The sequence below is a fragment of the Eurytemora carolleeae genome, unplaced genomic scaffold, assembly GCF_000591075.1.
Source record: "Eurytemora carolleeae unplaced genomic scaffold, Eaff_2.0 scaffold45, whole genome shotgun sequence".
NCBI classification, from domain to species: domain Eukaryota; kingdom Metazoa; phylum Arthropoda; class Copepoda; order Calanoida; family Temoridae; genus Eurytemora; species Eurytemora carolleeae.
The window spans coordinates 214404-240428 of record NW_019396182.1 but is presented as its reverse complement, the minus strand read 5'-3'; the positions used below and the strand labels follow the sequence as shown (position 1 = coordinate 240428).

Below are 26025 nucleotides of genomic sequence, written 5' to 3'. Positions count from 1 at the left end.
TTAGAAGTAGAATATTCACATTCATTACAACTGTATTTAGGTTCAGATGATGAAGAATAATCATCTCCTGTAAACCCAAATTTGAGAGGATCTTCTTTATTGTTCATTATAACATCTAAAGATATCAAGTTAAAAAGAAAAACTAAAAGTATGATTTAATAATAATTTTGATTATAGTTATTTATATTCTACGTGTATTAGTCTTACAACAAAATTTACCTAGAAACTCGTTCTTTACATCTTCCTCCTTTATAATAACTGTACATGTATCCTCTACAGTTGAGGATGGAAGGATTTCTTGATGAATCTCTTTTTTAATCTTAAAATTCTCCATCTTTATTTCCTCTCACAAGTTTGCAGCCATTCTCTCTGCAAGAAGAAAATAAGATATATAATTAAATTATCAAACAATAATAAAATCTCTCCAACACATCTTTGAAGAGCATATGGCTGCCGCTATATATTTAGTTTTTACTCCAAATGTTTCCTAAGCCATAATGCTGTATTTGCAGCATATTCACATTTATTACAAGGATGTCTTTTTATTTCTTAATATCCCCAGACTTTTGTACTTTTACGAAATCATGAAGAATGGGTTGCTTATAAACATCTTGATATTTGAATATCTTGGCCAGTACTGTGGAAAGTGAATCGTATGCTTGAACCTGAAGCCAAGCCTGAGGGTGACATGGAAGTGTTTAAAAAATTAAGTTTTTGGTAGAGAACAAGTGTAATTGGATGATAGAATTTAGAAATGTTAAAAATAGATTTATTGGAGTTTTGGCTTGAATTTTAGCGGTACTCAANNNNCAATAAAAAAAGAATTTAACAACAAAAATCAAAATTATCATACATTGTCAAAAATATATGTTATAACATCAAAAATTAATCAGTTCACGGATGTAAAAATGATTCGCGTTTACTCTGAACATTAACTCTTAGATTGGATTGCTTTTGGAGCCGAATACTTTACATGTCACAAGGATATTTTCCTTTTCATGCTTTTTTCAATATGTTTCTTAAGAGAACTTTTAGTGGCCGCAGCAAACTCACATTTATCACATCATTCTAGTGATGGTTACGTTTTAACAATTAGTGTCATTTTTCCAACTAGTAGATCTTCTGGAACTCGTCCTTCTTGGATTGATTCGTTAACAAGACTAGTAAATAGTTTGATTCCTTTTTCACTAGATGCTTGTAGCATTGTTTGCTGTCGATGTGTTTTTTAAGAGTATGTGCTACAGTTGTTCAAAACTTACATTAGTTACAGAAATATCTCACTGTTTCATGTTTGCTTTCGCTGTGTTTCTTAAGGGAATATTCCGTGGTTGCAGAAAACTCACATTTATCACAGGGATATTTCACTCCTGTGTGATTATTCTTAATGTGTTCTGTAAAGAAAGTTGCTTTTGTTGCAAAATACTCGCATTTCTCCTTGACTCAGACAGCGGAGGATCCTCTTCCAGGTTCACTACTTCATCTAAACAATATATTTTTTATATAGAAAATCTATGACAATAATTATTATTTATCGCCTACAAAAATGCTATTGATAACTTTTTGGAATGGGCGAAGAAGTGGCGTATGAAATTTAATGTAGGAAAATGAAAAATAATGATTAATATGTTTTGTGAGATGACTTTGTTTCGTAGCAGAATACTCACATTTATCACATGAATATCTTACTCGTTCATGTTTTCTCTTCATGGTTATCTTAGATCCAACCAGCAGAGGATCCTCTTCATTGAGAACTATTTCACCTAAAACATATATTTTAGTTACTTAGCATTATGCAGCATTGAAAATATAAGAAAATATAAGTAATTATATCAAATTATTACTTTGAATCCCAATGTTTTCCATCTTGACATCTTCCCCCTGTACATATACAGTACATGTATCTTCTACAGTATGAGTAATTACTTTATCCTTGATATAAACCATCTTCTTCTTCAACTCACATTCTTCCACCTTTATTTCTTCTTCTTGTACATAAACAGTACATGTATCCTCTACAGTAGGAGTAATTACTTTATCCTTGATACAAACCATCTTCTTCTTCAACTCACACTCTTCCACCTTTATTCCTTCTTCTTGAAATTTACATTTATCTCAAGGATATTTCACTTCTTTGTGTTTACACTTAATACGAGTTTTCAGTAAACTTGTTGAAGTCGCAGCGTAATTACATCTATCACAAGGACTAGACGTAGTCAAAATTTTTAAATCAATTTTAATTTTATTATTAATTTTTGTTCATCAATTTGAAGATTTTGTTAATAAATAAGTAACTAATTCAGAGTAGCATAATCATAATTTTGTTTGTACGTAATTTTTGAAATAAACCTAGCTTTATTTGTTTCATTCTGTGTTAAAAATTAACAATTTCGGTCAATTTGCTTAAAATTTTCATGTTTTGCGCGAAGAATTTCATTTTGCGAAATAATTCCGGTTTTGCGCAAATTACGCAAAAAACTGCGCAGAACTCATTGCGCATCATGATCAAAATTTCGCAAAAAAATTGCGCAAATATTTCGCAAAAAATATTGTCATCTCATGGAAACCCTTGGCTGAAGTGCTCGGCGTTGCCCGTAGTTTTAACTTTAATTTAAAAAAAATTGATTTTTGAAAGAAAAAAGTTTAAAATTTGTTCTAACCTAACCTAACCTAACCACATAAAAAAGAATCCAAAACTTAGAACTGTAAAATATTGGACTTCAACATATTATTTATTACATTTTGATTAATACAAAGCTTAGAAAAATATTAAGCAACAAATTACATTTAATAACAAAGGCAAGAAAACTATTATGTGAGCGATATTAATAATTATTTTAATTATGCACAAGGATTAGAGAATTCATTAAAGAATTGATTTAATACAGTGATAACCAGAAAACTCTAAAAGAGGAAGACGACTTTTAGAATCAAGTTAAAACTTTACGAGTCTAATAAGCACCAGACACAGCAATTGTGTAGTGTAAACAGACGTATTAAGTATTTCACTAAGTTGGTGATTTAATAATACACTTTTCAGTATTGCTTCAATGTCGTCTTCCTATTACATTGTTCTCTGGTTATCACTGTATGTTATTCATGAGCCTCAGCTTTTTAAAACAAAATCTTAAGCAAAGTTTAAAAAGCTGGACAGACTTAATGCAGAATATAAAATTATAAATAAAATTACTTGGCTTACGGTTAAATTAGCATTAATGCTAACTTTTAGATCTTTAGACATTCCGAAGTTCAATGTTTTCAGACATTTCTTTTCTTCTAACTGTAGAAATTAATTAGCTGTGATTTAAATATGATTAAATTCGTGTTTAATAATATTTCAAGTTTGAAGGCGGGAATTTGTGAAGCAGAAAGAGATGTTGAACTAGCGAAAGCTGATTCAAGATGCAATAGAGAGGTGGTTTAAATCAATCTCTGCGGCACAAGTAAAGTAGTTCAACTATCCGTGAATGGTTGAAATACTTCTTAGCAATTAGAACTTTCCAAGTTTACAGTAAACAGTACTGAATATACATTATACAATATACATGTATGTTTATTGTGTATGTATATTGTATAAAATCATATTGGTAAGAAATGAACAACTCTGAATTGCTGCTGTCTGAGGGAATGTGGAATGTGGGTTGTGAGGATTGATCAGCCCTCAGGAAGAACGGCTAGGATGGTAGAGCCCCCAGGAAGAACGGCTAGGATGGTAGAGCGCCTTTTAACGCAGAGAAGTCCGAGGTTTGAATATCTGAGACGGTATTGATACTCTGGGTGCTCTGGAACCAATGCTTCTCCCTAAATTGAAAAAAAAAACAATGTAACAATATAATTAATGGGATTATAAGTGTAATTTCAAGTGACCCTCCTTGCAAGGATGGCAATGTCCAATTCACAACGGTACCCTTGAAAAACAGGTTTAAAATAGTGTAATTTTGCAATAATTCCTTTGTGTCCTGTATTCAAAATTTGCTCGCCACTTTGTGGAGAAACAACAATTTAAAAAATGGGTTTAAATATCATAAACATATAGATATCTAATTCATACTTGCAGTGTTTCGGATCCATATCATTTTGATTCGGATCCGGATCCGGATCCGCGGATCCGCATTCGTGATGATGGATCCGGATCCGGATCCTGATACGGATCCGGATCCGGATTCGAGGTAACTTTTGATTCTGTGAATCGGATTTTCCCTATTAAATGTTATGCAAGGTTATAATTTATAAACTATAGTAATCCTAAAGTTAAAAATGTCGTCATTATATATATTATATAAATGTAAACATTAAATTATTAAAGATAATTTTGAAAAATTTTCGTCATGTAAATAATACATTTACGAACCATTTTGATTTATTTATTCCATGGTTTTGGTTAATTTTTGGCGCTACCCGGATCCATATCAACGTTTCCTGATACGGATCCGGATCCGGATCCGACCAAATGATACGGATCCGACCGGATCCGGATCCGGATCCGAAACACTGCATACTTGGGTACAGTTGCGATATCAGTGTATATTGAATATTGCCATATTCGAATGGAGCATCACTTGAAATTACGCGTACAGTCCCTTTAGGAACTGGTTTATTGTAAATACAAAACAGTTTGTTTACAGTGATCACAGATCAGACTTCATGCCTTAACCAGGAAAATTTCAGCCTAAAAAAAGATGATCTTTGTAATTCTTATGAAAAAAAAAATCGGCTGTCACAGTGGCCTATACTCATACATACATAGTTAGAAATTGTTATTTAAGAATTTATTAAAGCATTTTCAATCACGGAGTTTTTTATTAGAATTTCTGATTTATGTAAAAAAATAAATTATGTCTTTGCCACAAACTTTAATTTTTTATTTCGTTTATCCATAACCCAATGTGGCGGACCTTAGATATTTCAAACTATATGATTTCTGTTAGATGGTAAAATCTAAATTTATAATATCAAAGATTTACACTATAGATGATTTTGATGATTTCAAACTATATGATTTCTGTTAGATGGTATAATCTAAATTTATAATATCAAAGATTTACACTATACATGATTTTGAGGCAAAGGCTCAATTTCTTTTCCTTTTCTCAACAACTCGTAAGTCAAAAGTTCAAAACTGTTTTCAAGTATAAATGAATTCATTAAAAATAATAAAATATTTACTTCGGCCGTAGAAACCCTCTTGGCACCCCTGCACCGAATGAGAAGGTTTTCGGAGCTCGGCAGGAGTTAGAGCGAACAGGGATCTTACTTTTCCGCGGACTTGAGCACGGAGAATTCTCTGAAACAATAATCGTGCCATTTTTATTTAAAATTTTTTTTAAATACTGTATTTTCCCATGTGAATATTTTTATTTTTGCTAGAAGGCATTCAGAATGTATAAATATATTTTCTAGAAAAATCGGGTAATTTTTTTAAACATACACCAATTGTTATACAGAAAGGTACAATTAATTAAAATATTTATTCATGTTTTTAGGATTTTACCTGAATCCTGAACAGATGCAGGCCTAGATTTATTATTACGAGGAGAACTATTTCCGTTTCCGTTTCCTAGATGATTTTCATGTTCACGTGAGGCACGCGACCTGGTTCGACTGGATCCTATGGAATCTTGCGGAGATTTCGCGGATTCTCTCGGGGACTGGGAGACTGATTCTCGAGATCCTAGATAGACGGATTCCCGGTTGGTGTTTAAAGATTCTCGACGTGCTTCTAAATTACCATGAAAGCCAAGCTTTGCTAGGGAAAGGCCGGAGAACTCCTGGGTTTGTGGAGGGGTGGCAGGAAGGGTAGGAAAAGGAAGATGAGGAGAAGAGTCTGATGTGGAAGGAAATGGAGCGGGTAGGGGATTAGGAGATATTGGAGATTCGACTACAGAAACCCTCTCTCCCATCCTTAAATTAATCAGTTTGAAAATGTTTATAAATAATAGAAACAAATAAGAATACCTTGCTAGAGAAATAGGTCGTTTAGCGGCAGAACTGCGGCGAAGGATGACTTCTTCTCCGTCAATCTCCATTTTGTTCTCAATTTTGTTTTGAATGTCATTCTCCATTTTATTTCCAATTTTCTTCTCTTCTGCTCCATTTTTCTCCTCCACTTCCATGCTGTCTCCGGTTCCATTTCTAACCGTTTCCTTGGTTTTGGAATTCTTTTTCCTTGGCTTCTTCTTGATCTGATCAAACCGGAAGTCTGGTGGGAAGTAGTGTGAAGATATAGCATGATCTCTCCTCTCCTCCGGACCCCAGAATTTCACATCACATGTTGGTAGAAAACACTTAAATAATTTTCAAAATTATTTTAAAAGGCTCATGAAGAAATCCTGATTTGAAATATAATTTGATTTGAAAACATCTGGTTCTATTTTAAGAATTTTTTACCCAAATACCTATAATCAATCATACAGTGAGAACCAGAAAACTTGGGAATAAAAACGACTTTTAGACTGACGCTACATCGTCTATACGCAATATCCCCCTTCTGAAATTTCAGCTGTTTATTTTTAAGACAATTTCTGGGCCGAGCGCCGCGGCTAGGACAGGATGAAGGGCCGGAATCTGCGGCAACAAGTCCATCTAGCAGCTAAAAACCACGTACTAGTATAGGTCGGATGTGTAGTATAGCGGATTTGGCGTAGGTCAGAAGTGGAGTATAGCGGATTTGCGTAAGTCGAGAAATTCACCATCGAACATAAGACACTTCAACTGTGCAGTGTGAACAAATTAACCCATTTTACTTAATAAAAGAGTTAATAAGTTACTATAGTAATACTATGTGTTATTTAAAAACACTAAAAACACTTCATTATTGGTTTAATGTCTTCCTATTACACAGTTTTCTAGTTCTCACTGAATAAAACTTTGATTGTGACAGTTTGAGCTAAAAATTTGGACAACTTCATGTTACGAAAAAAAACAAGATTTTGGAAAAAAATATTTTGTAAAGAAGACGTTTACCTGAAAAGATGGTTTTTTCTCTGCAAGTACAGAGAAAAAGGAATCATGGTTTTCCTGCAGATGAAGCTCAAGCAAATGATTACTAAAACATTGTTAATTGGATTAGATATCCCGTTTCTTTTGATGTTTCACTCAGTTTATTTCATTTATCCACATTCTACATATTTATGCAGGGGCATAAATGGGGAAAATGAGAAAATCAACATAGTGACAAGAATTAAAATTTAAATTCCCAATTTACAATTAAAATTTAATATCTACCTTGGTAAGGATTTTTTACAGACGGAGCAGCTGTGTTTATGAGCAGCATTGTAATGCTGTTCACACTGATAAAGCTGCTTAAACCGCTCCTGAAAACAGAGAAAGACTTGAAGATTATAAAGTACATCAACGACGAACGGTCCAAATCCACAAAAAAATTTATTTTAAGATCCAGATCCGGACATATAAGCGGATTTACATTTCCGAATCCAAGGTGGAAATATCAACAAAAAAAACTACGTAAAAAATATTTGATCTGCTTTCGCATCATAAATCTCAAGTATTGACCAAAAAGAAACCCAAAACATGAAAATTCAATTTCATAGATTTTTCAGTTTATTATTTTGGTAAAACCAAATAAAAGCAATGAAAAGGATCTGTGCTTCATTAAATGTTTTCTAAATTATCATACTTACAAAGCAATTGCAAGGGTGAACGGAATAATTGGCTAGTTATAAAAAGATTTTATTGTTTTTCAGAGAAGACAAGGTTAAAAAAAATATAATGAATGACAAAGTAGATAAAAGGGTTAACGTGAGTCATCCTAAATATTGGTTTAATACTTTCAAAACCCCTGTTTCCAGAAAAAAAAATTATTTAGAAACTAAGCTTTCTTGTTAAAATTTCAAAATGGCGGACTAACCTGACATCCAGGAACCTGGCAAGAGAACTCCTGGTATTCCTAGAATTAATCGTTTTGATCGTTTTTTTTAAACTTTTATTAAAACTTCCAAGATTTCAAAACAGTATTCTGTAAAAGTTTGTTTTTATTAACCTTAGCGTAGTAATATTATTATCCTACAGAAAAAAATGTAAAACGATTGTTATATCACGTTCGTTTCGAGATCGTTTTTGGATGGTTTTAGCTTTGTTTTCCCCTTTTTTTTGTCAGGGTAAAATTGTGATTAGTATAATTAAACAAAAAGTTTAGAACTAACACTTATGAAAATTGAAAACGTTTCCTCTCCCTTTTTCTTTTAAATGTCGTAGACGACCTTAGACTTTACATCTATACATAAATTTAGCTTTTCTGTCTGGGTGTCTGTTTGTTTGTGTCCAATAAACGTCAAAACGGCTGGACCGATCAGGCCCAAATTTTGTTTGGGTCCTTAACGTGGCCCAGGGAAGGTTTATGGCCAATCAGACTTTAAATATGTAATCTTAAAATATTTTTATCTTAAATTATTTAATTTAGTAAAATTTTGAAACTGCACTAAAAACATTTTGAAATCCACAAATAAAAAAAAATATACTGAACTAAGAGAAGATGCTTACAGATAAAGCCACAATTAAAAGTTGAAAAAGAAGATGGGCGCGTTAGATCAAATAAATATTAAAAGTAAAACCATACGGTTTAAAAACTTAAGGGACTAGAAAATTATAGTTTGAGGCAAAGACTCAATTCCTTTTACCTTGTGCAGGAACTCTTCAACATCCTCTACCGTCACAGATACTGGAGAATTCACCTAGTTTATCATTTTACTTCACATTTTACTAAAACCTCTCCCAGTTAGTAAATTTTTTAATGTTTTTAAAAAACCTCTATGAGGAAATACAAAATTTGTACAATAAGAAACAAAGAAGGAGCAATTGTGAAACTAGTTTTTAAATTTGGAAAAACCTTCAATTCCCACACGTTATTAATTTTTATTTGTTACTTAGGAAACATTTCATTCAAACAAAGCAGTAAGCTTGCAATTGACAAGTCTAATAGGTCGGAACTTTTAAATAGATGTCCAAACTAGATGTCAACCGCGGAGACTTGAAACATTCGTTTTTTTTGCGTGTCGTCAAATTAACCTAAATAAGACATGTTGGGCATCTTATTAATGTTTTTCTAACAGACGTATATAACCAAAAAATCAGAAATTTGACAATATTAGAGGTTGAGAAAAATACAACAATCAAAATTTGCAAAGAACGTAGATTTTAATTCTAAGATTATAATTCTGAACAGAATTTTCTTGATACAAAGAAACAAAAAAAGAAGTTTTCAGCAAATATTTTTAAAACTTTTTTCCGACTGAAAACAACAAAATGTTTTTATTTTCCAGTTTAAAATTTAAAATTCCAAAAAGGAAAAAATACTGAAGAAATCATGCCTTGCAGAGATGATCTCCGTCCTCAAAGAAAGGATCGTTAGGGCCTCGAACTAAAAAATTAAACACTTCAAAATTTTAAAATGAATTATTAAAATTATTTTCCCTTGATATATCTAAAAAATAGCTTGTAAAATACCTATTTCTTGACTTGAGGTTGGAATCAATAAATGTAAGATCTGTGGATCTTTTATAAACTACAGTGTGTTCAAGGTGTTCATACTTGAGATGTTCTCCAGCTCGTTCAACAGAGAAATCCTAGCTTCACTCCTACTAATCCTACAAATCTCTACAAATACATCAAAACTACCATTTCTCTTAATGTCCAAAATGTTCTATATAATCTGAGAGTTGAATGCAAAAACATTTTAAAGGCATATTTTATATCTTGAATTTGAGTATGATTTTATCATTAAAATGATGGAAAATAATTTTAAAGACTTTAAATAAGTTTCATAAATTCTTAAAAGTCTAGCCGATACTTAAACTATGTTTAAATGCCAAAAAGTCTAGCCGATACTTAAACTTTGTTTAAATGCCAAAAAGTCTAGCCACTTCCTTTTAAATAATTGGTCTTGTCTTTCAGACCACGATGGGTTAGATGCCTCCTTCTAACCTGCTTTTGTTTCTCTTTCTCCAGGTTATAAATCATCCGTGATATAAATATTCACATGAAAGCTATTTTCACAATGTTGCTCAACCTTTTTCTAACGGATGGTTTATATAATATATGTAGATTTGTAGATAATTGTGATATCTTAACAAAAAATAAATCTGTGCTCGTCTCAACGCACTGAACCAGGTGAATTATGAATATCCAAAGTTGAACTTGAAAAATATCCTAAATTCTCGGAACCACTTCAACAACTCTTATGCTCGTCGGGTGGCTCCGAGTTCCTGTTGATCTCTGAAGTCTTCACCTCTCCGCTGCCTCGCGGAGCTAAACCTTTCTGCATCCTTGGTCTCTAGGATGAAGATGTTCTCGCCTCCTCTCACCTAACAATCTTGACATCCTGAGCATTCGGTTGGTCATAATCAAACCTACCGTATACAAGACTCTGATCTCAACGAAGTCCGAATGTTCCTGTATCTCTGGACGCCTAATTTGAGTTCTCTATGTTTACAAGACTCCGATCTCAACGAAGTCCGAATGTTCCTGTATCTCTGGACGCCTAATTTGAGTTCTATACGTATACAAGACTCCGATCTCAACGGAGTCTGAGTGTTCCTGTATCTCTGGACGCTTGGTTTGAGTTCTATTCTACCTCTGATAGTATCCTAGAGACGCCTCCGTCTCTACGTATACTAGATCTCCGACGACCCTGACTTGGTTGTCCTGCTCCCCTCCGATACCTCCAACGGAAGAACCCTGAACAAGATTTGCAACATCCTGATACTGTATCTCTGATCTAACACTCCTCCCATATATCAAATAAAGGCACTAGTCTAGATCACGATCCTTATTTCAATGTGAGAAAGTTATTATTGAAAAAGGATATTTGAAAAGACACATGAAAACCTCAACTCAAATCTAAAAAGCTCAATATTAGTTCTCGTACCCGAGACTGCCATGCATTCTAAACGGACTAAAGACTACAAACCTCCGGACATATCAACATTGTATGGGAACTATTTTTTAAAATGGACAAAAGTTATTATTTAAGGCTAGCATTTTTATTGTTGTATGCAATTAATATAACCATGAACTGATTTATTGTGTTTTCAGTTCACGGTTGACCCCTATCTAAACTGCCTATACCTGAAATATAAATAAGATAAACAATCAGTGCTAATTGAGGTGAGCCGAAGAAAGAGTTTATGCTCACTCTTATGCCTGGACTCCAATAGGTTAAACGAGCACAAAAACAGGAAGAAGCATCTGAACTAACTAAACCTCGTGTTGATAAGAGTGAAGTAGGGGAAAGTAGTTCCTAGTTCAACTACTGCTGGCAGTTCATTAATTCCGAGCTATGGTCAAAGCTATTAACGTATTTTCAAGGTTGATTTTACATAACTACAAATGACACCCCGCATCTTACTTTACAGAGAAACCACAATTAAAAATATTTTTTTTTAGCAAAAAAACATGGATTTATCATTCATATGTAATCAGACTAAGGTTTAAAGCATAAACCTTTGTGAATTCTACAATTTAGTGTCACTTGAAATCAAGTATATTTATCTATTAATAACTTAAAGCCCAAATTCTCATCTAAGTGGCCTTAGAAAAACGAGTAACCCGACCCATCAGCACCACTAATAGAAATGAGATGTGAGCCTCAGGGTATTTGGCCTGTTAGGATTGTATACTGTTGAAGACGTATATTGTTCCTTTAACCTTACTACACTTTACCTTGGACCCGGAGTTTTGCGAGATAAGACCAGACATTGAAATCCGCCATACTTGATTCAAGATGTCGTCTTACTTCACTAAAGATGTCGTCTTACTTCATTAACATGTATTCACTAGTTTCTATAACTAATTCATGATCATTACGTAACCGTGGTTTATTATTCTATCACTTTTTGTCATAAAAACATCGTCATTTTTATGAATCACTGTAACGTATTTGTTATTTTTTATCTTTATCACAGATTGCTGAGGCGATACGATCAATAATCATGGATTCACTAGTTGAGCTTAGGCCTAGGATCGTAACCAATACGATCATGGATCGTCTCAATGGAAGGTTTCGGTATATTGCCGGCAATTTCACTGGAAATACAATCATTCATCTCAAAAATATTAACTACAACCCTTTTCAACTAATCAAATCAAATCAAATCAAATCAAATCAAATCAAATCATATCATATCATATCATTAAGTGATTTTGAGCTATTCTAACAATAGAAAAAACCTTACTCTTATCCAAAATGCGTAATGAGGTTTTTTGAAATTACAACGACAATCATTTAAGTTTTCAATTGACTAACCCAGTTTGAATTGAAATGTTAGAATAATCCTACTGATCCTGCCGGTAACACTCTACAAGAGTTGAGTTGATCAAAATGTTTTTACAATCAAAATCTGAATTTTAAATATAAAATATGGCTGATGAATGCCGCCTGCCTAGGATTTGGACTTGAACCAAGAATATTATTTTTCTGCTGTTTATTTTCCTGCTCTTCCTTCTGATTCTTATACTCCTAAATATTGTAATAAATAGTATTTTTGATTACTTAGTAGGAGTTACAGTAGTTAACATAATAATCTGTATTAGAAAATTCTTGTTATTTCTTATTTAAATAGAGACAGATTTATTGCAATTACGTATGAATAATATGAAAGATGGGTTCTTTGCTATTTTTTTAATGGCATCCAATTTTTTATTTGTTCAACTCTTATATTTTTTGGTATTTAGTCTTTTTTCGTTCTTTTACGATTTCTAAAGTTTTTTTTTAATAGATAATGAATGATTAAAGGACATTATCATTCCCCTTAAAAGTATAATAGATAAATAGGTTTACATTTTCATGAAAAGAACTGATTATTCGTCTAAAACTTAAAATCTTGAATCCCTTTTTCACTATTTTATTTTGCTGAATTCAAAGTTTTAAATATCTAAGGTATTCGATAAGATAAGAAAAGTAGAGTTTGTGGCAAGTAATCAGTTCCTATAAAGACTTCATATGTCAAGAATCTCATCTGAGAAAAAAAAAATTGCCTTTAAATTTGCAAATTTACGTTACCCCCCCCCCCCCTCCGCATCTTCAAAAATCTTTCTTAAATAGTTCTTAAATAAACACTATGCAGTGCACCCCAGAAATATATTGATAATAAACCTGCATATCCTCCGCCTTCAGCTCAATCCTAGTCGGATTACGACGCAACATGATCATTCAAATTAATTTCTTGATTAATCAATCAATCAATCGATTTCTTGTTGAGCAAATATATTTTTAACTTCCCTCAGGTGCAGCCTCGACATCAAGATCCATAAAATCATCAATATGCGCCTAAAAACATTCCCTTTCGTTAAGCTGATAAAAATAACAAATCTTGCCACATTTACAAATATAAATATTTCTACCGATTACAAAATTGAAGATTAAAATTGACAAATATATAATTTTGTTTAAACTGAAAGATATTTATATTTGTTTTCAACTGAAGTACGAAACAACGAATTTTCTGTGAAGTCCAGTTTTTTTTATAATGTTTTAAATAAGCCAAGAAGTCAAATTTGTAATAAAAATAATAAATTTGCTTAATGCAAGAAATGTGCATGACCTAAATCCGGATCTATTATTTTGCTCAGGGTGGATCCAGAATCCGGATCAATTATTTTGCTCAGGGTGCATCCAGGATCCGGATCTGGGTGAAAATGAAATGAATTCTAAGCACTGGCGAACATAAACTAACCTTCAGTTGCTCAACAACGTCACTTGATACAAACACATGAGTTTCATCTAAATCCTGAAAGAATTAATTTGAAGATTTTGCATTATATTAATGATAAAAAACTCTTCAGAAAAGACTGTAATCAATGTAAGTATCTATCTTGTAGTAATCTATGATTGTGTTTTGATTTTATGTTAATAGCTCGTGACCTTGACCGATTTGCTACAAATTTAGATTGGGAAATCGGTAAAAATACAGAAATGTTCATAGCGTGGTTTAAACGTTCTTAATTTAGTAGGTTGATTATTATAGAGAAAGCAGGGTTCCCATTCCCAAGCTAGTGATCCGATAAAGTGAAAAAATATCTTTCAAGGACGGAATTTTCAAGGATTAATCAGATTATGACTTAAACGGATTGTATCTAGAAAATAGAGTAGGATTGGTTCTATACCCGGATATTAGAGCAGGGTTGATGCTATACCTGGATACTAGAGCAGGGTTGGATGGATATTAGAGTAGGGATGGTTTTATCCCTGGTATACCTGGATATTTGAGTAGGGTTGGGTCATACCTGGATATAAGAGTAACGTTGGATATTTACCTGGATATTAGAGTAGGGTTGGTTTTATACCTGGATAATGAATCTTGAACCTAGTTTCAAAGTTTCGTCAAGATGAAGAAGAAACTGTTTCATCGCTGGATCGCATTCTACAAGAACTCCTAAACAAGACACTGTAAACTTCGTTCCGTTTGAAGTACCGAGCCGAATTTTAAGCAGCAAGATCAAGCTGTTCAGTACACTACACAATACACATACAGTCCGTTTAAGACAAAACGGGACGGTACACCAGACGATTAATCTCCGTCTAGGGATATTTAGGTAAAAAAATAAACCCAGTAAAAATAAAGAGATATTTTCAATTATAAATCCTTTTTTCAACTTTCTTAATATTAATATTTTCATACCTTTCGTAACATTCACCATTTTATCATCTGAAAATAATATATTTATATGTATATATGATTTTAATAGAATTAAACCACAAATAAAGATTATCATTACGAGGACTTTTTCCAAATAAATCACAAGAAATCACAAAATGGGAAATTTATTTTGAAATGGGTTTTAGCTAAGAATGTGAAAGGGACTGGTCACTTTATTTCAAATGGCCCTAAAAAGTATTCTGTCATCGTTGAGGAATATTACCCTTTTACCCTATTTCTGATAAAATAGGATAGTTAGAAAAGTTCAATTAAATTATAGTTTACCGTCTCTTTCAGTAAAATTTAAAGAATCATTGAATTAAAATAATTTTACAAGATAAATAAATGCCAAATTAATTATAAATCAAGGATATATATATATATATATAAATAATATACATTTTAACAAATTCATTAAAAATAACTGCATTACGGGGAAAAATATGTTCCGAGACTTTTGAGGACAAAATTTTTAAAAAATATTTTCAGAATTTAATTTAGATTTGATCATAAACATTTGGGGTAAAATAGCAAAAGAATTAAGATTATTTTGTGAAAAGCATTTCCCGGAAATCAACAGAAATCAATAATAGAATATTTTTCAAGTTTCGGCAACTAGAAAGTTACTGCTGTGGGGGATATCCAGGCTGCTGTGGATATCCTGGCTGCTGTGGATATCCAGGCTGTGGATATCCTTGAGGCGGGTAGGGATACTGGGGGTTGGGAGCATATCCTTGGTGTGGATATCCTTGTGGGTAATATCCCGGCTGTTGTGGGTAGGGCTGGATATTGGGTTGCATAGGATAACTGTACGGATTGTATCCACCTTAAGAACAAATATCATCAAAATCTTTCTTAAGAAATATTTTGTATCCAATTTAAAAATTATCTAATTTTTTAGATCAAAATAGACGCGGCCCATGGGTCCTCCATTATGCTTTGAAAAAAGTGGTTAATGCTGAAAATGATTTTACTAAAGATTTTTAAATTACTATAACAAAACTTGGCATCCGCCCCCTAAAATAACCATAATTCAATGGACAAAAATTTAAAGTATTAGCAAAAATCTTGATTGATTGATTGATATATTTCCTGGCATCGGCGTATATGGTGCATAAGGCATCGGCATTGCGCCCGGCTGTGTTGGATAGGGTAGTGGGCCAGGGGCCCCTGCATAGGGGTTAGGTGCCCCTTGAGGGGCAGAAGTGGGCACATTGGTTGGAGGAGGGGGGCGTGCTGGAGGCTCATTTTTCCTCGGAGGCCGGCTAGGGTCAGGAGCGGAGACGTTATGATGGCTGGGAGCTGCGGGAGGAGCATCCATACTCATACCAGCAAAACTATTCGTCATGTCCTACACGTAGTGTTATTAATCCATTTGGTTAGTTTTTTAAAAAAAAGTTTAATTAAACTTCTAATATTTTAAAACTATATTGTTAAAATTGAACTTTGCAATAATTTTATCCTAAAAAGAAAAAGATAGTTTTTGGATCGTTTTTCCATATATTTCTGTTAGGATCAAAATTTGACATAGTTCAAGAGAAGCAAATGCAGAGGGGGTCCCTGCCCCCCCCCCCAGTCCACTGCCCCGGGTTATTTTGGCTATATAAAGGTTTAGATTAACTTATGATTTATAAAAATATCGATACCTTCAGAAGCTCTTCTTTCTCCGTCTTCCTAGCAAATGTAAAGTCCGAAACCTTGTTCTGAAAAACATATTTTCATTGAAGAACAGATTTAGAAAAATATTTTCATTGAAGAACAGATTTAGAAAATTCGGATCCAGTTTTTAGTTTATATCCAGGGTTGGACTCAAACCCAGCATTGGGTTTGATTACCTGGAAAGTAACTATAAGCTGGTACACCCTGTATCCTACCTGGAAAGTAACTATAAGCTGGGACACCCTGTATCCTACCTGGAAAGTAACTATAAGCTGGGACACCCTGTATCCTACCTAGAAAGTAACTATAAGCTGGGACACCCTGAATCCTACCTAGAAAGTAAATATATGCTGGGACACCCTGTATCCTACCTGGAAAGTAACTAGAAGCTGGGACACCTTGTATCCTACCTGGAAAGTAACTATAAGCTGGGACACCCTGAATCCTACCTGGAAAGTAACCAAAAGCTGGGACACTCTGTTTCTTACCTGGAAAGTAACTTAAAGTTGGGACACCCTGTATCCTACCTGGAACCCTGTTTCTTACCTGGAAAGAAACTTAAAGTTGGGACACCCTGTTTCCTACCTGGAAAGTAACTAAAAGTTGAGACACCCTGTATCCTACCTGGAAAGTAACTAAAACTTTAGACACCCTGTATATCCTACCTGGAAAGTAACTAAAAGCTGGGACAACCTGTATCCTATCCTACCTGGAAAGTAACTAAAAGCTGGGACAACCTGTATCCTACCTGGAAAGTAACTAAAAGCTGGGACACCCTGTTTCCTACCTGGAAAGTAACTAAAAGCTGGGACACCCTGTATCATACCTGGAAAGTAACCAAAAGCTGGGTAAGATCGTTGTAGAACTTTGTCCCCTCCTCCAAATTTCCCTTCAACTCCATATACGCATCATGAGCCTAAGATTAATTATTTATAAATACTAGGAAGTTAGGGGAATCTACTTTACCAAGGGTTCCCAAAACCAATTTTGCCTACAAAACATTCAGAGTTTACCGGGATTTGTTTTGATGGAAAATTTGGTAAACATTTAAATTTCCCGAAGTATCTAGGCTCAATGTATCAGATTTATAAGAATATTTCGTTTGCAGAAGATTTCAAAACAAACGAGAAAAAACTTAGCTGAAAATATTTTTTTTAAATTATCTCCCCTTCCTACGCTGGGATTTCTCTTTACACCTATGCTAATTCCAATACCAGGTAAAAGATTGTTATAATTATAAAATAATAAAAAATAATAATTTGATAAATTAAAAAAAATGCACATCTCAGAGAAAGTAAGATTTGTAATTAAAGGCTAATAATAAACATTAAACAAACAAAAATATCATTTAGTTTAAATATCTACTGGTGAAACCCTTAATAACGAATACATCGAAAGAATTCATAAAATGTCGTATTCTTCACTTTCTGATAATGGAATGTTGCAAATATTTAGTTTTTTAATTTAATGATTATATGGAACTCTTTAAAACTGTTCCCGCATATTCATGGCTATTTATTTATTTTCGCAAATACTGAAATTTACGTAATATATAGTATAAAACTTATTGTCAAGACGACATTTGATAAATGCTTCCGATGTATTATTTTTCACCTGTGCTAAGGATTTAAGAGCATTTTCTCTTTCACTTCCCGACCCTCCCCTCTCCTGAAAAAAAAACAGTACAGTACAACACTACACAGTACACAGGTACATTACATAAAATGAGGTAAATATTTTTTTGGTACCTTGTATGAAACTAAGAAAGTTTATGGCCAATTAAAATTGAAAAATGTTGTCAAAAAAGTCGAATTTTTCTTTTTGAAAATCTATAAAAAAAAATCTGAAAAGTTAGGAAAATTATTAATTTTAGATAAAAAATGGCGGGTTGCAAACAACATTTAAAGCTAAAATTGCTTTTTAGAAAAGAAACTTGAAATTTTCAAATAATTTTGACAGGAAAAAGTCTTTAAAAAAATATTCAATCTCAAAAACATACTTCTAACTTGAAGAAAAAAATCCTTAGAAATGAGCGAATGAATGAATAAATAAATATGAGTGAAATAAATGATTAAATAAATAAAAAAAGATAAGTACCTGAATGAAAGGTTGATAAAGATCCTGTATTTCTGCAATCAGACGTTCTTGTGAACTGATACTTTCCGATACCTAGACAAAACAATCTGTTAACATCAGAATACTCAATTATTGATAAGTAAATTAAACTTAGAAACGCCCCCTGGGGTTGGAAAAAATAAAATTGGTATTATAACATATATACACCCCTGTTGTTAAATATATTTAAGAATTTGAAAGACGACACCCACCTGGGCTTGAAGAGAGCTAAACGCCCGGTCTAGATGTTGAGTGGATAAAACCGGTTCATTCAAGTTTCCACTAGCAGACGCAGACAGGAATACAGTCTAAACAACAATCATTCAATCAACCAATAAAACAATAAAACAATCAATTAATCAGTTAATCAGTTAACTAATTAATTAAGTGGATATATCCGGTTAATTCAAGTTCTCCCCAGCAGAGACAGGCACGAATACACTTTCTATTAGTCAATCAATCAAGCAATTAAACAATAAAATAAAAAAAATTTCCAGTCACACCCAATTAAATTAGATCAGATCAAATAATGTCAAATATTAGCAAATAATAAAAAATCCTATCAGTGTTGAAAACTTTAGAACAGTGGATATCCAGATCAATTGTTGATCTTCTCTTTTTGTTTCCGGAAGTTTCTCGAATTTAACCTAAGTGGTGTATGAAGAGTCCCGAACAGCCAATCCAAAGCCTGGAAATTCTCATTACTCAGTTAACTCTCAAGAGAGCGGAAAACGCAGATATTAAGTGTCCACAGAAGATATTTAGATCTAGCGAAACTTTTAAGTTGGTTTTTATATAAGATGACTTGGGCATTTCTGCTTCAGAAACAACAATAGCTTGAAAAACGACGATATTTTCCACATCAATACTCTGATAATGGTACCGTTGTGAATCAGGCATGCCATTTTTTTAAATGGACTGTAAGCTTAATTGCAAGAGACCCCAAGTGCAAAGATGGCGATGCCCGATGTACAACGGTACCCTTAAAACCTTTGTCGGATGAGTCTGAATTAAATATCCATGTTTTAGTTTCTTTGATCTCTTTATTTAATTTGCAGGTTCTCTTAGAAAGTGACTTTCCTTGTGTATAAGAAGCAATGGAGAAATAATATAGGTTTCACTTTTCCAGTCAAAAAAACAACTGTATCTTCCACATTATTGATCTGATAAGGATTTCAAGGGTACACTTGTAAATCTTTACAGGTAGGGTCAATTGAAATTACGCTCACAGTCCCTTTTCAGTGGTTGGTTACAGTTCGTTTAATATTAATAACCTTCATATCTACTGTAGTGTTCCTCAGTTCTGAATCAATTACAGCTCGTTCAGCTTTCAAGGTTTCAACAGACTCCATCAAACTTTTCAATCTGAAGAGATGAAAATTAAAAGAATTAAAAAAATAATAATGATTGCAGCAGCAGCAATATCAATGACAAAAGTAGCAACAATAGAGCATCATTTATTCAATACTGGCAAACACAACAACGGCTACGAGAATAACAACAATGACAAGGATAGCACTTTAACTATAACAAAATAACGGCGAAATAAGAAATAACAACAAAAATAGTACAATAATAATTTCAAAAATGATACGGCCATGAGCATAATAATACGAATAAAAGAAATAGTAATGATGGTAATAATTATAATAATGATATCTAATAGATTGACCTGCCGGCTGCTGACCCTCCTGCACCAGCTGCTCCCTGAGGAATAGAAGAGTTCATCGCTGCTTCCCCTCCTGCCAAACTTCTAAACATGAGGAATATTTACATGTTATTTCAAATGACCTTCATTTTCTAAAGTTAAACGTTTTTGTTGTTCCCTCTTTTCAACTCTATTGAACAAAAATTTAAACACAACAAGAAAATGTGTCTTAAGATGAATTGCCTGAAAATACTAAAAGTACAAAAACCTTCAAAAAAATCACTTTACGTTAACTGATATAACGTTTACTAACGCTTATCACCATTCACCTCTGATATAAGGAAGGTTGTTTAGACGTTTACTGACCTTGAAAAAACGTTTTCCGATGCTGATTTAACGTTTACTGATCTTAATTTAACGTTTACTTATCTTGAAGTAATGTTTGCTAATCTTGATTTAACGTTTAATAATCTTGATAAACGTTTACAATTGTTGATTCAACGCAGTGCTTGGAATCTATTTGATTTGATTTTGATGAGGATCCGGATCCGGATACTGGATCCGCACTAGAAAAAAATGGATCCGGATCCCGATCATTTCTTTAAGATTTACTGAATTTTTATTTACAAAAAATAATTTTAAAAATTTTTGTTTTATTTTTTTTTCGCTTATTTTTATCCTAAAACTTTATGCACTATTCAGAAATGAGGAAATTTTTATAATCTCTTATTTTTTCAAAAGTTCAGATTTGGGTTTTAGGAGTACAAAAGGTTTTTTTTTTTGCAGTTTTTGGTTGATATTATACCCCTTGAATCCGGATCCGGATCCAGAAAGCCAAAATCTTGCGGATCCTAAGCACTGATTCGACGTTTACAAATCTTGGTTTAATGTTTACTAATCTTGATAAAACGTTTCCGGTTCATGATTTAACGTTTGCGTGTAAGAATCTTTGCTTAACATTTACTGATCTTGATAAAACGTTTTAAACTCTTGATTTAACTTTTTCAATTCTTGATTAACCTTTTAAATTCTAGATTCGATGTTTTCAATTCTAGATTCAAAGTTTTCAAGTCTTGATTCGACGTTTACTAATCTTGATAAAACGTTTTCAATTCATGAATAAATGTTTACGAATCTTGGTTTAACATTTACTGGTCTTGATAAAACGATTTAAACTCTTGATTTAATGTTTTCAATTCTTGATTCAACATTTACGAATCTTGTTTTTACGTTTACTTATTTTGATAAACGTTTTAAATTCATGATTAACGTTTACAAATTTACTAACCTTGATTTAACGTGTAATTATCTTGATATTACGTTTAATAATCTTAATGTAACGTTTACTAAACTTGATTTAACGCTTACTTAACTTGATTTAACGCTTACAAAGCTTGATTTAGCCTTTAGTTTTCTTGATATTACACTTTCAAATAATTATCTAACGCTTACAAATTTTGATTTAACATTTACTAATCTTGATATAACGTTTAATAATCTTACTGATCTTAATAAAACGTTTTCAGTTATTGATTCAACCGTTTCCTAATCTTGATTTTACTAACTTTTTTGATTCAACATTTACTTATCTTGATCTATCTTTTACTAACCTTAATTTAACGTTTAATAATCTTGGCATTATGCTTACTAATTTTGATTTAACGTTTACTAATCTTGATATAACGTTTAATAATCTTACTGATCTTAGTAAAACGTTTTCACTTATTGATTCAACCATTTCCTAATCTTAATTTTACTAACTTTTTTGATTCAACGTTTACCCATCCTGATCTAATCTTTACTAACCTTAATTTAACGTTTAATAATCTAGATATTATGCTTACTAATTTTGATTTAACGTTTACAAATCTCGATGACACATTTTCAAATATTGATTTAACGTTTACTAATCTCAAGAAAACGTTTTAAACTCTTGATTTAATGCTTAATTATCTTGATATTACGCTTTTAAAACTTGACTTTACGTTATTACGTTAATTGATCTTGGTTCCATATTAAATAATAATATCAATAGTTTTAAAATCGTATCTATTGAAATATGATTGATGCCAAGACCAACCAACTTCTACATTCTTTTTTAAATTTATAATTTCTTTTTAATTCATGAAATTGTAAAATCTTTAATTTTCTAAATTAATTAACCGCGCCATTAATATATAATGTAATTATGTGTATTTTTGTGCGTCTTTAATTTGTTTTAATATTAACAATATAATTTGATAATAATAGGACAACAGGGGGGCTCTGTGAAACCAGCTTGAAGATATCTGACACTGCAGTGATTTTAATTATATTTTTTTATTTTAAATATTGTTAATTTTGTTATAATGTTTACTGCAGAAAAATATATGATTTAATTTGATTTGATTTATGTAATATTTACAAAATATCTAAACTTGCCTTATTCCCGACAAGTGGGCATTGAATTTCTCTTTAACCACTGCATCCGCCTATAGAATCAAAGTTAATCAAAGTTAATCAAAGTGTAATTTAACACCATTTTTTAAATATAAATTTTACTGCATGATTAGACGGTCAAATTGTGAAGCGACTGTAAACTAAATATTGCTTCAACAACTTTTAGAGTACACTAAAAAGTTCATATTTTCTTCCAAAAGCTTCAGAAAAACAAATGTTTGATTTAAAAATTCAAATTTCCGAATTTACTGAATTTTCTGGGTCGCTGAACTTCAAATTTGAATCCCCGATTCAAATTTTTTTCCATAATCTTCAACTTTGAACCGGTGGTTAAAATTTGAAACTGCAATTGGTAATTCAGCGAAGAAGTTTAAATTCATTAAATTAATTAAATTCGGGCCCAGCTCGACCTGCTGTGCTGTTGTTATTATAGATGAGTATTTGTTTGCGTTTGTTGTAAAAGTTACGGTCAGTTTCTCAGACGGGGTTCTGTTCCATTTATCCTGTAAACAAAAAATTACTTTTTTAAATGTTCAAAAAATATTTTCAAAAAATCTATTTATTACTATTTATTATAACCTTATATTGTTCCCGGAGTTTATCATCGCTCTCCTTCTCCTCCCGGAGCAGTCTCTGGGACTCCTGGAGCAGGTCCGTGTTCCTCTGGAGCATCTCCGGCAGCTCCTTCATCAGTTTCTCCAGCAGCTCTACACCACCAGCCTAATAAATTATTATCAAGAAAATTGTTCTCAAATATAATATTTTGAATTAACCGCATCTCAGGATCATATATATTTTTTTGAAAAATCATGGCCCCCTCTCCCCGGAGCGAAACACTCCCCCCCCTTCGAAGTTTTTCTCATCTTTTTGTCACTTTATGCCCAAATATCATTTTTTTGTCCTAGAAATTATTTCTCTTCCGTAAATTAGGAAAACAAAAACCTTTTTTGTATTTCTAATTTACTATGATCAAAAAATACATTTTTCAAGAAAATTGTAAATACCTGAATAACTGCCGCAGATTTCTCCTGAATACTGGCGGGTACTCCCCCGCCGGTTGTATCCTCCAGAGCGGCGGGGAGGTTCATCGAGGACAGAAGCTCGTTGAGGAGGTTAGTTCCTTCCTTCAACCGGTTAACCTCCTTTCCAACCAACTCCTGACGACGTACATCAAACGCAGCCATTGCCTAAAATTTTAATCATTTAGTGACTGTCCAGGTAACTTCCAATGACTCCATGTTTGTAGAATGGTATGTCTGATTAACAACATTGTAAAATAGAATGTTTGATTAACAACTTTGTAGAATGGTATGTTTGATTAACAACATTGTAGAATGGCATGTCTGATTAACAACATTGTAGAATGGCATGGTTGATTAACAACATTGTAGAATGGCATGTCTGATTAACAACATTGTATAATGGCATGCCTGATTAACAACATTGAAGAATGGTATGTCTGATTAACAACATTGTAGAATGGCATGTCTGATTTAACAGTGTAATATAGATCTTCGTCAGAACAACAATGAAAGAACTAGTTTAGTATTTCAGAAACAGTGTTCAATTCTGACAATTTCCTTTCATTTCTCTGTCACATAAAATTAAAGCTTAATATTATATTGAGCAATCACGATTGAAATAAATAATTTTCAGCTAAAACAAGGATGTCTCATTCATATTCCATCAGGTTTTAAGAACAATGTTCTGAATCAGACATAGCAAAGAGTCACAAAAATAACTTTCAACAGTCGTATATTAGTCGAATGACATAAAAAGATTTTTTTGAAGACTTTTAAAAACATTTTTTAAACATTTATACCTGATGGATATGGACCGGCATTAGTTTAGCGAAAAGGTCTGGATCTGCCGGGGAAAACCGTTCAGGAACAGGAGTAGGTTTAACAACAGGTGCTCGACCTAGATACAGTGGTCAGCATACATATAAATACAGGTGCTCGACCTAGATACAGTGGTCAGTATATATATCAATACAGGTGCTCGACCTAGATACAGTGGTCTGCATATATATCAATACAGGTGCAGTGCCTGACCTAGATGCAGTGGTCAGCATTATACCATTACCAACAAGCTTGGGAACCTAGCGTTGCCCAGGTTACTTATAGTTACTCCCGCCGTTTACTCGCACTTGGTCATAAGTTACGATTTCAGCCATTTTTCACTTTAAAAGCCGATTTACTCAACTTAGAATCTCAAAACAAGGCTAAGGACATTACCGTGGCTCTCCCAACTTCCCAAATCAATATTTGAGGCAAATCGGCAAATCGGTTCCAAAGTGATGATCGGACAAACAAACAAAGCAACAAAGATTACAACTTACATCATTATAGTACAATTTCAGTACCAGTGTCCACTCTATATTATGTAGCATTAAAGTACCGTATACTGTATTGAAATATATGTCAACCTCTGTATTGTATTAAAGTACCGTATACTATATTGAAATAAATGTCAACCTCTGTATTGTATTAAAGTACCGTATACTGTATTGTATCACCATTTCAGGAAACGATTTTGTATTAATATATTATAGAGGCTGTGCACAGTGTGAGCAATAATTTCAAGTCACTCTTATGCAGTAGATGGCAATGCCTGATTTACAAGGGTGCTCTTAAAACCTTTATCTGATCAATACTATGGTAAATATTGTAAATATTCTTTGTTTAAACGTGTTTAATTCCAAAAATTCCTATATATTTTCCTGCAGTAGAAATGAAATCATTTGGGTAGAGAAACTCAAATTGAAAAGTATTAGTTTCAAAATTATGACCATTGAAATCTAATCCAAACTTGATAAAAAAAAACACCTTTTAATGTTACCGTTGTGCATCGGACATTGCCATCTAGGTATGGAAGGTCACATGAAATTACACTATAAGTCCCTCAAAAACTGTGTCCTCTTCATCTTACCAATAGCCGTGAGCTGTTTCACATCTGGAATTCTCTCATGATAGATAAAATCATTATCCTTCTTAGCTTCAGTTAGAGCTCGCTCTGCTCGTCTATTCCAGTCTGCACAACCACCTTAATAACAACAGTATTATTATTATTGTTATTATTACTCTCATTGATGGAGTTCATTAAGTTATTTAAAAAATAATGTGCCACGATCCTCCCAAGTTTAAAACATTTACCCCCCTCCCGTCCCGTCCTGTCCGCTTCCGTCCCGCTCCGTTCCCTCCCCTCCTTGTTCTCCCCTCCCTTTCTCAAAGAATTAATATTTTTATCTGAAAATAAGTAAGTTCCTATTTTGAGTTGTCTTGACATAAACTAGACAAAATGAAACTTTCTTCACGATATAAAAAGATAACTTCCCCATAATACCTAAGAAAAGGGTTTAGAGCATGAAACTCTTTCAATGGCATCGCTAAAAATACCTAGATTAGGTTTTCCACATCTAGTAGCAGCAGCAGTGAAGAGTTCTATAGCATACTGTAAACGGGATATTTCTTCTCCAATAGCCTTAAAATACATTTTTTATTCAGACTTTTCCTT

General features: G+C 32.8%; 4 protein-coding genes across 6 annotated transcripts; all 4 read right to left on the bottom strand.

Moving 5' to 3' along the window:
* Positions 1-823: 823 nt before the first annotated feature.
* On the bottom strand, positions 824-2637 carry LOC111697438 (uncharacterized). Of its 2 annotated transcripts, none has more exons than XM_023467461.1 (3): positions 1842-2637; positions 1687-1760; positions 824-1480 (listed from the first exon to the last, which is right to left on the bottom strand). In XM_023467461.1, the coding sequence occupies exons 1-3, from the start codon at positions 2050-2052 to the stop codon at positions 1472-1474; spliced, it is 294 nt and encodes a 97-aa protein (XP_023323229.1). In that variant the 5' UTR covers positions 2053-2637; the 3' UTR covers positions 824-1471. The 2 variants fall into 2 exon arrangements, with proteins under 2 accessions (XP_023323229.1, XP_023323228.1); XM_023467460.1 differs by having other exon boundaries at positions 1665-1760; positions 1842-2628.
* Positions 2638-3532: 895 nt separating this feature from the next.
* Positions 3533-12036, bottom strand: LOC111697435 (uncharacterized). Its single transcript, XM_023467458.1, has 10 exons — positions 11674-12036; positions 9324-9373; positions 8634-8687; positions 7865-7903; positions 7222-7310; positions 6961-7042; positions 5953-6281; positions 5489-5898; positions 5164-5281; positions 3533-3798 (listed from the first exon to the last, which is right to left on the bottom strand). The coding sequence occupies exons 1-10, from the start codon at positions 11720-11722 to the stop codon at positions 3702-3704; spliced, it is 1317 nt and encodes a 438-aa protein (XP_023323226.1). The 5' UTR covers positions 11723-12036; the 3' UTR covers positions 3533-3701.
* A 350-nt stretch (positions 12037-12386) lies between these two features.
* On the bottom strand, positions 12387-14745 carry LOC111697436 (general transcription factor IIH subunit 5-like). Of its 2 annotated transcripts, XR_002764290.1 has the most exons (5): positions 14631-14745; positions 14296-14384; positions 13686-13739; positions 13106-13279; positions 12387-12469 (listed from the first exon to the last, which is right to left on the bottom strand). XR_002764290.1 is itself a non-coding variant. In XM_023467459.1 (4 exons), exons 1-4 carry the CDS (start codon positions 14722-14724, stop codon positions 13223-13225), a joined length of 294 nt encoding a protein of 97 aa, XP_023323227.1. In that variant the 5' UTR covers positions 14725-14745; the 3' UTR covers positions 13105-13222. The 2 variants fall into 2 exon arrangements, 1 of the variants encoding a protein (XP_023323227.1); XM_023467459.1 differs by lacking the exon at positions 12387-12469 and having other exon boundaries at positions 13105-13279.
* On the bottom strand, positions 14657-26019 carry LOC111697434 (programmed cell death 6-interacting protein-like). The gene is made up of 16 exons (XM_023467457.1): positions 25908-26019; positions 25441-25554; positions 24332-24429; positions 23514-23696; positions 23089-23229; positions 22920-23012; positions 22492-22541; positions 20095-20175; positions 19697-19787; positions 18635-18730; positions 18405-18476; positions 17922-17975; positions 17134-17223; positions 16295-16351; positions 15741-15999; positions 14657-15474 (listed from the first exon to the last, which is right to left on the bottom strand). The coding sequence occupies exons 1-16, from the start codon at positions 26002-26004 to the stop codon at positions 15272-15274; spliced, it is 1779 nt and encodes a 592-aa protein (XP_023323225.1). The 5' UTR covers positions 26005-26019; the 3' UTR covers positions 14657-15271.
* Positions 26020-26025: the final 6 nt, after the last annotated feature.